At 47.3% G+C, this 12,129-nt stretch overlaps 1 protein-coding gene across 2 annotated transcripts; it reads right to left on the bottom strand.

Annotated features, from left to right (window-relative positions):
- Nucleotides 1-5,873: 5,873 nt before the first annotated feature.
- On the bottom strand, nt 5,874-9,846 carry LOC148757534 (sialic acid-binding Ig-like lectin 14). Of its 2 annotated transcripts, none has more exons than XM_088800582.1 (7): nt 9,694-9,846; nt 9,231-9,614; nt 8,735-9,013; nt 8,533-8,577; nt 6,964-7,221; nt 6,725-6,860; nt 5,874-6,592 (listed from the first exon to the last, which is right to left on the bottom strand). In XM_088800582.1, the coding sequence occupies exons 1-7, from the start codon at nt 9,728-9,730 to the stop codon at nt 6,556-6,558; spliced, it is 1,176 nt and encodes a 391-aa protein (XP_088656708.1). In that variant the 5' UTR covers nt 9,731-9,846; the 3' UTR covers nt 5,874-6,555. The 2 variants fall into 2 exon arrangements, with proteins under 2 accessions (XP_088656708.1, XP_088656709.1); XM_088800583.1 differs by having other exon boundaries at nt 8,735-8,980.
- Nucleotides 9,847-12,129: the final 2,283 nt, after the last annotated feature.

Genomic DNA, 12,129 nt, shown 5'->3' with positions numbered 1-12,129 from the left:
CCATTGAACGTCGGCGATTGATACAACCTCCAGCCCCTCTCTCCACTCCTGCTCCCCTCTGGCCTTCACCCCACTGATACTAGTGGCATTTGTGAGGCTGGAGATTCCAGATGTTGCCCCAAGGCAGCCTCGTTCCCCCAACGCCATACTCTGTCCTGTCTGTTAGGAGTGAGGAACAGATGCGGTGGGTGAGAGGAGAGGAAGTTGCAACCAGAAGCCACAAGGTATAGACTGAAGGGCAGCAGAGGAAATTACCTATTTCCTGTGCCAGGCAGGATGGGCCCCAAGAGCAGAGAACAAGTCAGGCCGGCCCACCTCAGGAGCGCAGGCCCATCCTAATAAAAAGAAATTAACCCGGACCAATGAATTCGGGGAAAGAAGCAACCATTTTCACAGGCAAGAAGGGCTAGTGTTCATCTCATAGTAAGGATGTGTGTGTGTGTGTGTGTGTGTGTGTTTTCAAAACTAATAGTACAACTTTTTGTTGAGGTGAAATTTACATGACATAAAATTACTACTAATAATTTTGGACGTATAATCTTTTGGCGCTATTCATCACTACACTTTCTCCATCATTTTCTTTACATCATGCCTTTACCATACCTGCCTTGGCCTTGTAGGCATGTAATTTGGGGGTTCCTAGAGAGATTACTGCACTGATGCACCAAACGAAAACCCCACAGGCCAAGTGTGTCTCTAATTCAGCTTCTCAGCAGAGGTCTGGCTCACCCAAAGCCTGGGTGGAAACCCAAGGTCAAGTCCCCCTGCTGGACAAGATGCATCAGCATCCACATGGCCCAGAATACTTCTGACAGGAGACCCTTCTTCTCTGCGGGAAGCAAGTACCTCCTGGCTCCCCTACTCTAACAATCTGAGCGGGTCTAGTCGTCAGGGGGCATTCGGTGGTCCTTAAGGAACTAAAACTGACTTGGATCGTGTTTTGTGCATTTCTATCTAGAGTCCGTGATAGGCCCTAAGGAGAAGGCTGAGTCCGTTGCTCACACTCATTACAGGTTTGGCCCAGAACCATTCGCTTAATCACAGTCAGTCTCAGAATCCCAGGGGGAGGAGAAGGTATAGAGCTTGAGGTCATGCAGGCCCCCCCTGTACCCCTTTCCTGGAGGGCAGAGGCAGCAGGCAACCCCACCTCAGCCCCCGTGTGAACGCCTCACCCTCATGCCTTTGCCCAAGTCCACTCTATAGCAGGAACTTTTGTCAAAAGACAATATGAAAACTTTTAAAGCAGCCAAATATTTTGAATAATACAAATAGTTGCCTTCCATGGAGAGACAATAATAAAAAAGAGACTTTGCACAAGACACTGTAAACCAGAACATGATGGGGTGATCTCTTTAAAGGGATTTTAAAAACACATCACCCAGAATTTCATACCCTAGATGATTAAAATACGATTAAAATTGAAATTGAAATAATATTTCAGGATAAAATAAGCAAACATCCTTGAAGTCCAATAGACTTTTGTTGTACAAATACTAAAGTAACTTCTTCAGGCTAAAGGGAAATGTGGGGGGGTTTTGACCTAATAATGGCAACATATGTATAACATAAAATTTACCATCTTTCAGTATTTTACCGTGTTCTACCATTTAAGTAATTGACCACTGTTAAGTACACAGTCCAGTAGGGTTAAGAACACTCACATTGCTGTGTGACAAACCTCCAGGACTTCTCCTTCTAAAACTGAAACTCTTTACCCATTAAACGATGACTCCTCATTTTTCCCACCCCCACCCCTGGTACCCACCATTCTACTTTCTGTTTCTATGAACTTGACTACTTACCTCATGGAAGTGGAATCATGCTGTATTTGTATTTTATGACCAGCTTATTTCGCTGAGCACAGTGTTCTCAAGGTTGTAGCATGCAACAGGACCTCTTTTCGTTTAAGACTGAATAATATTCCATTGTATGTGCTATCGGTTGAACTTTGGAGGGTCAGGGTGGAATGCTATAGACTGAATGTTCATGCCCCCCAAATAAATACATTGATATCTTAACCCCCCAAGGGGCTAGTATAAGCAGCTGGGGCCTCTGGGAGGCCTGAGATAGCCCCTCCCCTCCCACTATGTGCAAATACAGTGAGGAGGCCGTCTGCAATGTGGAAGAGGGTCCTCACCAGGACCCAGCCGTGCTGGCACCCTGATCTTGGACTTCCAGCCTCCAGTCTTGTAAGCGATACATGTCTGCTATTCGTAAGCCACCCAGTCTATGGTATTTTGTTAAAACATCCTGATCAGACTAAGACATATCACATTTTGTTTATCCCTTTATCCATCAATTGACATTGGGGTGTTATACCTCTTGACTCTTGTGAATAATGCTGCTGTAAATGTGGGTGTGCAAATACCTCTTTGAGATTCTGTTCTCAATTCTTTGGAATATATACTCAGAAGTGGGACTGTTAGACCTAATTTTGACTTTTTGAGGAACTGCCATATTGCTCTCCATAGCAACTGTACCATTTTGCAACCCCACCCAATGTACACAGTGGTTCCAAATTTTCTGCATCCTCACCAGCACTTGTTATTTTCTGGGTGTTTGTTTGTTTGTTTATAGTAACCACCCTAAAGCGTGTTAGGTGCTACCTCATTATAGTTTTGATTTGCATTTCTCTGAAGATTACTGATGTTGAATACCCTTTCATAAATTTGATGGCCGTTTGTATATCATCTTTGGAGAAATGGCTACTCAAGCCCTTTGCCCATCTTAAATTGTGCTGTTTGGTGTTTTCGTGTTGACTTGTGGGTATTCTTTATGTATTCTGGATATTAACACCTGATTGGTACATTTTTGTCTCCTATTCCTTAGGTTGTCTTTGTTGTCTGTTGATTTTGTCCTTTTGCGCACAGAAAATTTTGTTTGCTATAGCCAATTTGTTTATTTTTGTTTTTGTTGTCTGTGCTTTTGGTATAAATATCCAGAAAGTAAGCGCCAAAACCAATGTCATGAGATTTTTCCCCCATGTTTTCTTCTAAGAGTGTTAGTTTTTGGTCTTTAGGTCGTTAATAGATTTTGATTTAATTTTGTGTAGAGGAAATGATTTTGTGATGAAAACCTAGAATTGTGTGAAAGAAACATAACTGTAGAGGTAATATTTCAAAATATTCATTATTTAAATGTTGTATGCTCTCACTTATGTGTGGAATCTAAAATAGCTGAACTCATAGAAATAGAGAGTAGAATGGTGTGTGTCAGGGACTAGAGGTGAGGAAACGGGGAGATGTTGGTCAAGGGTACAAAGTTCCAGCTCTGAGATGAATCAAGTCTGGGGATCCAATGTACAGCATGATGACTATAGTTAATCGCCTCATTTTAGAGTGTATCTTTAATGTTATAGCCACTTACAAATGGAAATGATGTGAGAGGATGGTGGTGTTAACTCACCTTATTGTGGTGATCATTTCACAATCTAAGTGTGTAACAAATAATCACATTGTCCAACTTAAACTTACATGAAATATGTCAATAATGTCTCAATAAATCTTGGAAAACACTCATTTTTAAAATCAAAAGTAGCATATTGTTCTGTGAAGTTTATCACATTATAGGTGTAAGATACGTGACAATAACAATAAGCAGTGAGAGGATGGTTATACGGATCTGAGGTGTTGACATTTTCTTCATTATTCAAGAATAGATAAAATTAGCAATAGAAACACAATTGCAATATAACAAGGATGCATATTTTAATAAGTAGACAACTCTAAACAAAAACTAATAGAGAAGATTAATAAAAGTCATGAGTAATCCAATAAGGCAAAGAAAGATTTTTTTAAAAAAAGAAAGAACAAGACAAATGCACTACAACTATCAATAGGATTGACTTACGTCCAGCTATATCAGTAATCACATTGTCTAATAAAGCCAAACAATCTATATAGAAGACAGATTTTGCCAGACTTGATTTTCAAAAAGAACATAAGCTATTTGAGAGACATACTTCAATCATAAGAATGTAAGATGAGAAACAAAGACTGCAAAGGATATGACATATAAAGGGTCCCCAAAAATACTTACAATGATATCTGCAAGGAGTATTTCTAAAGAGAAAGTTCAGTTCAACAAGAATATATAATAATTCTACATTTATACACACCTAATAACATTGTTTGAAAACACACAAATACAAGTTGATGGATCTCCCTCTCTCAGAAACTAGTAGAACAAGCAAAAAAAGAAAATCAGTTGCGGACAGAAAAGATCTGAACACAATAATGCAACTTGACCTAAGTTACAGATAGAAAACACTACACCCAAGACTGCAAAATATACTTTATTCTCAAGCAAGCAGAAGGAAGGGATAACAAGGGTAAAGCAGAAATCGATAAAATTGAAAACAGAAAAGTAGTTTCAAAACAATGAATGCAAATACTGGGATTTTAAAAATACCAACCAATGGGGGCGGCCGGTGCTCTTAACAACAAGCTTGCCGGTTCGATCCCCATATGGGCCACTGTGAGCTGTGCCCTCCACAACCAGACTGAAACAGCTACTTGACTTGGATGGGTCCTGGTAAAAACACACTTAAAAATAAATAAAAGTTAAAAAAAAATACCTGTAAAGTTGACAAATGTCTAACAAGCTTTATAAGATTAAGAAAATGTGAGAAGATACAAACTATCAATACCCTGCATGGAAAAGGTGATATCACTGCCCACCCAACACATATTGGAAGGACAATAAAGGGTTCCTCTGAGCACCTCCGTGCACAAAAATTGGACAAATTAAATAAATGGAGCAATTCCAGGAAAACCACACACTGCAGTTTGACCGTTTCTTATAAAGTTAAATATAAATTTACCATATGGCCCAGTAATCCCACTCCGAGGAATCTAAACAAGGGAAATGACAACATATGTCCACATAAAGACTTGTACATGAATGTTTGTAGCAGCATTTTTCACAATCATCCAAAACTGAAAACGACCCAAATGAACTTCACAGGTGAATGGATAAAGACGTGGCGCTTCTGTGCGGTGGAAGGCTACTGGGCGATGACAAGAAACGAACTATGCTCAATCTCAGAGCCATTGTGCCGAGTTAAACAAGCCGGACTCAAAACACTACACAGCACATGATCCATTTATATGACGTCCTTGAAAAGACACAATTATTGTTGCACAGGACAGATCAGCGGTTGCCAGGGGTTACGGTTGCTGGGAAGGTGTAACTAAAAAGCACCAGCATGAAGGCGACATTTGGAGTGATGGAATTATTCTGTGTTCTAATTTCGGTGGTATTGATTAAGCAAACCTATATATTTTTAAAATTTACTCAACTCTACAGTAAATATAAATAAATGGTACTATATGATCAGTTAAAAACAAAATTAATCAATTCATATATTTGATAAGATAGTGGAACTTGCAAAGATTTCATAATTGGGACAGCAAGAACGCCACACATAAATGGTCTGACCTTGCCTTTCCCCACCATCAGCATGTCTGGTGCTTCCTATGTCGGTGCAGACGTCAGTGCGTTTCCCTTCACCTGCCGGACTGCCTCATTATTGACACATCACCTGAGCTGCCCGCCCACTTCTCAGACATCCAACCTCAGCTGGGCCTCCTTCTTTCTTTCTGGTAGCTTAACCGACCAGCAGGGGTAGGTGGAAAGAGCCTGTTTGTTGAGCTTGGTGGAGGAAGAGGGTATGTACGCACAGAAGTATTCATCTAGTCGAATGCTTTAGCCTTGTATATCTTACTTAATTTAAGATAGGCTTCAAAAAACAATGAATAAACAAAAAACTTACTTGAAACAGGTTTAACAAAAAGGAATAGAGGATTCAGATGTCATTCGGCGCTAGAAACTCCCACAGACACTAGATAGTAAAATCGATTTGTACTCGTATGTTGTATTACTTAATAACACTTTTATTTATAATTAAATGTTGGGATTTTTCATAACAATCATTATGAGGTAGGCATCTGTAAACCAGGAGGGAAGACCCAAGCTCCTGACCCTCCTGTGTATCGATGTCTACGTTGACAGGGGAGTTTGGGAGACCAGAAACTCAGGTGTTAACCAGATAACCTCTGGGCAATGGGAGCAGAAGGCCCCAAGTTCATTACCTTCCTGAGCCTGAGGATGGAGAGAGAAGAACTGGAGTGGTGGGGATGAGTGGAGCAGGGCCAGAGCGGAGACAGCAGGTGAGTCAAATGGGAGAGGCACGGGCGGAAACAAGGGGACAGTCAGTGGGGGTGTATTCCCTGTTTTTATTTTCTGTATCTTATGATGTTTTGGGAGGGAATGGAAGGAAGGAAGGAAGGAAGGAAGGAAGGAAGGAAGGAAGGAAGGAAGGAAGGAAGGATAATAGAAAGAAGGAAGGAAGGAAGGAAGGAAGGGAATGGAAGGGAGAAAAATCCTCTTTCAATAGCACTGACTCTCTGTGTAATCACTTGGTCACCCCCACAAATCAAAATCCCGTGGGTACGACCGAGACAAGGTGTGAGTCAAATGTTTCCAGGGAGAAGCTGACATTGATGCCCCACGTCTGTCCCTCTGGGCTCCGTCGTGAGGAGGAGGGAGGCTCAGTCAGGACCTCGGTCTTGTTCCCTGGGGGCCTCCATACCTGCAGAGTCAACCCCGTCTCAGCTCAGAGACCGGCCACTTGAACTCTAATTCCAGGCAGCGAGGGACAGCTCAGGCCCATGTGGAATTCGGGCCTATCGCCAGATCCCTGTAGAGGGACGGGTCTGCTCACCTGCTATAGTAGATCCAGGTGAGGCCATAGGTAAGGAGGAAGCCAGCTCCCATGAGGGCCCCCCTGATTAGGGTGAGGACCAGGGGCCAGGAGCCCTGTTGCTCCTCAGCCACACATTTGCAGGAACGGGGGCTTCCTGGGGACGACAAGAGGGGGTGAAGCTGTGTCCCAGCCACACGTCCCCCCCACAGCCCCAATACAGCAGGCTGCCAGCCCCCTGCACCTGTCTTGCAACTCACTCTGCACAGAGAGGCTGAAGGAAACGTTCTGGGAGCCCAGTGGGTGCTGAGCCTGGCAGGTGAACACCCCTCCATCTGCAGCCCCTACGTGGGGCAGCTCCAGAACTCCAGGTGCTGAGAGCTTGGAGGGGCTCAGGGCTTTTCCCTCCCGGGACCAGCTCAGCATGGCAGGGGGGTTGCTGTCAGCCTTGCAGACCAGGAGCAGGAACTGGCCCTCGAGGACAGACAGTGACATGCAGTTGCTCAGGGTCTTCAGGGCTGGGTGGGAGATGCACAGCAAAGTGGGTTAAGGGGCCATGACGCTGGTGGTCAGGTCAGATTACCAGAAAGAAGGGGGTTGAGCTGAGGTTGGTCAGATAAGAGGTGGCCGGGCAGCCTCGTGGAGATGTGCTGAGAACTGAGGGAGCCGGCAGGCAGGTGGGGGGAAGTGCACCCACGCCTGCAACTTGGCAGGAGCACCGAGGACACCATAATGGTGGCAGGGAAGGCAGGGTCAGAAATCTTGGGGTCTCGGAGCCAGGCTGAGGGCATTGGGGTTTGCTCAGGGGGTTACTGGAGAGCAGTAGGGGCTGTGAGTAGGGGAGACTCTGATTCAGCGCTGAGTCTAGAAAAGCCCTGCTGGGGCCAAGTGTCTGGATGAGAGGCATTAGACAGGAGGCAGGGAGGGTGGGGAGGAGGTGAGTCCACGTCCAGGGTGGAGGCAAGACTGGCGCTGGCTCTGGAGCCAAGGGCAAGGAGGAGAGGGAAGTGACTGGAGAAGTGACATTTTCGAGACTCTCTGACTCATGGGCTGCAACTGGTGACAAAAAGAGTCATCTAGAGCGATGTCCAGACCCCGCCTGGGTTACATGGGGGACGCGGGGCAGCTGAGAGGTACCGGCAAGAGGCGGCTACATGTGCAGGTCTGTGGCTGGATATAAAGTGGTGGGAGGCACCAGGACTGGGTCGGGAGAGGGACGGGACTGCAGGTGGGGATGTGGGACGGGGTGAGCGTGCCCGGGACAGTGGAGACACTAAAGCGGGGTTCCGGGAGGAGCTCTGGGAACGGGAACACGGACGGGCCTGGAGATGGTCAGTGTGGAGATGAAGGAAGGCGCGTATCAGAGGGTGTGAGGGCAGGTGGGGATTCAAGGAAAGGAAGCAGAACCTGGCGTTGTCAACATTACAGAGGCAGAAAGTGGGCAGTGGCTGCCAGGGGCTGGGGCGTGGGGAGCTAGTGTCTGATGGGGAGGGAATTTCACATGTGCAAGATGGAAAGCTCTCTGCACGTGGTTTCACAGCTCGTAAAGGTGTCAACACTGCTGAGCTGTCCCCTGAAAACTGGTGAAGACGGTAAATTGTACGTTATGTGAGCTTTACCACAATGAAAGATGCACTTAAATCCTAGAGAAAAGAACAGGGAGCAGCCAAAGGCATTACTGGGTCCATCAAGTGAGATGTTGGTGAGAAGCAGATGGGGGCCGACCCAGATCCAGGGGCTGAGGAGGGAGGAAGGAGGGTCTCCCGACCCCTGATCTGGCAGAGACCCCACTCCCCTGACAGCCCCAGAAAAGAGAGGATCTTTCCTACCTGTGGAGTTTCCTTTGGAAAAGCTGATGGTCAACCGTGGAGCATCTGGGAAGGGAAGATGTGGTGAGGGCCGGGGGGCACTTTCCTCAAGCGGAAGGGAGGGGGCTGCACTTCCCCAATTTCCTCTGCGGAAGGCACCCCAGGCCTGGACCTCCTCTGGCCCCCACTACCCACAGGGACCCAGCCACCCCTCCAAACTCACAGGACACATTGAGCAGGATGGTTCTCTCCATAGTCACCCTATATCCTTGCTGTGTCACCTGACAGGTGAGGTTGGTGCCGTGGTCCCGGGGCCTCAGGGTGAGGTTTAGCACTGAGGAGTGAAGGGCCCAGGGGCTCAGCAAGTCAAGAGCGGCCCCCACCCAGGAGAAGGTCAGAGGTCTTCCCCCTTCACAGGACCCTGGCAGGTTGCAGGTCAGGCGTGTGGGGCGGCCGGACTCAAGAGGCTCTGGAACGTGGATGTCGGGTACCTCTGTGAGGGCTGAGGAGGAGAGAGGCGGTGCCTGGGCCCAAGGGTGTGGGGACCCAGAGTGTGACCCTGAGAGGGACCCATGCCTCGGGGCCTGAGCTCACCCCAGGTCCTGTGTCTCTTCCCACAACAACACCCCCTAGGCCCTGACAGGGAGTGTTCCAGTGTCCTGTTCCTGTCCTAAGACGGGGGTCCCATGTCCCATGTCCTCTTCTGGGCCCCGCCATACCTGTCACCTGCAAATGCAGCTTCTTATCTTTGTAACTATATTTCACATCATATCCCCTCTCCACTCGGAAGAAGTAGCTTCCTGTGTCTCTCATCCTGGCATTGCTGATGCTCAGGGAACAGTTGTTGATCCTGGGGTCCTCAAGGAGGCGGAATCGGTCGGAGGTCTCAGGGTTTGCTGGTTTATCTGGGTTGTTTGAGGCCACAGGATAATCGTATATTATGTTGTCCCCAATCCGGTACCAGTAGATGTGGAGCACGTCAGAGGAATACCGCAGATTCCAGGGGTAGGAGAAGGAGCAGGGCACGTGGACGCACAGACCCTCCTGCACTGTCACCGATTGCTTCAGTCTGATCTCATACTCTTGTTTCTCCTGCAGGGACCCTGGGGGGACACAGAGCTTCAGCTGCAGCTGCAGCCCCTCCCCAACCTGCACTGGCTTCCAGGACCCTGGGCCACTCACCTCCCCACAGCAGGGGCAGCAGCAGCAGAGGCACCATGTCTGCATCTGACAGGGCAGAGCCGGGGCCCACGTCCTCTGCAGGGAAGGAAATGCCGAGAGTGTGGGGTGCGGCCTAGGACGCCCCAGCAGGAAGCTGGGGCTCAGAGAGCTGTGGCCACGCCTGGAAGGGGAACTTGGGCTCCACAGGCCTTCGGGGTGAGCTGGGGTCTGAGAAACATCATGTCCCCTCTTTCCCCACCTCCCCATCTGAGCTACTAAGATAGAGACAGGCTGTCCAGGATCATAAGTCCCCCCTGCCGCAGCCCTGCCCTCTTGTATCACCTGGCCAACTCCCTGGGGACCAGAGCCACTGGGCCCTCAGGGAGACCAAAGACCAAACCGCCTATCACATCATGGGAGCAGTGCAGAGGTGAGCCCAGCCTGAGGATCCAAGTGGCGGAGGCCTGCCCCTCTGTCTGGAGAGAAGGTAAGTTCTCAGGGACAAATACATCAGGTGGACATGACTGTGGTCCCCACCAGTGACTCTGGGGCCTCCCAACCCCTTGGAGCTGGGTCCCCAGTCTCATCCCTGTCCTCATCCCAGGCAGCCTCAGACTCTGGCCCTGGCGTTGATACCCAGAGCAGGCCTGTGTGTTTGAGGGAAGTGGGGGGCATGGAATGCCCGGGTTGAAATCCAGACACCTACCTACGACCTCACCTATCACCTGTTACACTTTGCCAAAGTTATTTAGCCTCTGTGCCTCAGTTTGCTTGTCTAAAAGAAAACCAGGGACACTACTAGAAATGCTGCATGAGGACTAAAGGAGTTCACACGCATCAAAAGCATAGGAAACAGTGCCTGGCGTGAGTATCCACTCACTCAACTAATGTTTTATGGACAACTGTTGTATGCCAGGTCCTGCTTTAGGAGCTGGAGATACAGCAAAGGGTAAGCCCTTAGGGTGGAAAAAGTGAGGCAAACACTCTAGTCAGAGAACACACATTTAATAGGAAAATTTAAAAACACAGTCTCTTGGAGAATGATATATTTTAAGCAAAAAACTAAGAATAGGAAACAGAAGAGGACTGCTGGAAGTTTTAAAAACATGGCCAGGGTAGGCCTCCCAGAGAAGGTGACATTTGAGCAAAGACATGAAGGAAAGCAGAGAGTGAGTCCTGTGGTTGTGCAGACAAACAGGTGCATTCGGCAGTCCCAAGGTGGGGACACATGTGGTGTGTTTGGCTGACAGCTAGATGACAGCATAGCAGAGTGAGAAATGGAGAGTGTGGAAAGAGAGGTCTGGGAGGGATCCTGAATCAGACTGTGAATACACTTGGAGACTATTGTAAGAACTTGACTTTCACTCACAGTGTATTTTTCAGGGTTCTCCAGAGAAGCAGAACCAATAGGATGTGTGTACATATATAGAGACCTATTATTAGGAATCAGCCCATGCGGGGATGGAGGTTGACAAGTCCCAAGATCTATAGTCGGCAATCTTGAGACCTCAGGAAAGCTGATGTTTCAGTTCAAGTCCAAGGCAGGAAAGAAGCTGATGTCCCACCTAGAAGACAGTCAAGCAGGAGTTCTTCTTACCCATGGGAAGATCAGCCTTTTCCTTCTACTCAGGCCTTCAACTGACTGGATGAGGCCCACCGACATTAGGGAGCGCCATCTGCTTTACTTGGTCTACTGATTCAAATATGTATCTCATTCAAAAGCACCCTCACAAAAACACCCAGCATAATGCTTTAACAAATGTTTGGGCACTCCTTGGCCCAGTCAAATTGACACATAGAATAGACCATCACATAGAATGAACCATCACATAGAGTTGTTATGATTCCAACAGCAATTTTGATGTGTGTATTTTTGTTCCCATATCACCAAGCAATTACCTCAATTCTGACACTATCTACCTGAGATAACATCAGATCCCACAGGTTAAGGGCTCAATCCCACAAGACTCTCCCCTCACACACACACACACACACACACACACGCACACACACACACACACACAGATGCCAGTCGCAAGTCGTAGTTGTCACCTGTGCTTCTGACCAACTGGCTATAGATCTCTCCCATGACCCCCTCCTTGGGCTCAATTAATTTGCTAGAGTGGCTCACAGAACTCGGGAAACTCATTTACCCACTAAATCACTGGTTTATAATAAAAGGATATTAAAGAATACAAATCACCAGCCAGATTGAAGAGATGTATAGGACGAGATATGGGGAAAGGGTTGAGAGCTTCTCTGCTCCCCCAGTTGTGTCCCGTTCATGAATCTCCACATGTTCACCAACCCAGAAGCTCTCCAAACCTTGTTCTTTTGGGTTTTATGGAGGCTTCATACATACCGTGTTTCCCCGAAAATAAGACCTAGCCAGACCATCAGCTCTAATGCGTCTTTTGGAGCAAAAATTAATATGAGATCTGGTCTAATTTTACTATA

Source organism: Rhinolophus sinicus, chromosome 8, assembly GCF_057876585.1.
Source record: "Rhinolophus sinicus isolate RSI-liver-muscle chromosome 8, RSI-T2T, whole genome shotgun sequence".
Classification (NCBI taxonomy): Eukaryota; Metazoa; Chordata; class Mammalia; order Chiroptera; family Rhinolophidae; genus Rhinolophus; species Rhinolophus sinicus.
The sequence above is the reverse complement of the archived record's forward strand: the minus strand, read 5'-3'. Positions and strand labels throughout refer to the sequence as shown.

What these genes read in the sequence shown, in the direction of transcription:
- LOC148757534 (XM_088800582.1), bottom strand. Translation starts at nt 9,730, where the DNA reads ATGGTGCCTCTGCTGCTGCTGCCCCTGCTGTGGGGAG. An exon ending in CATCCTGCTCAATGTGTCCT is followed by an intron (nt 8,578 to 8,734) that starts GTGAGTTTGGAG and finishes TTCCCTTCCCAG; the next exon opens with ATGCTCCACGGTTGACCATC. An exon ending in CTTCAGCCTCTCTGTGCAGA is followed by an intron (nt 6,861 to 6,963) that starts GTGAGTTGCAAG and finishes TGTCGTCCCCAG; the next exon opens with GAAGCCCCCGTTCCTGCAAA.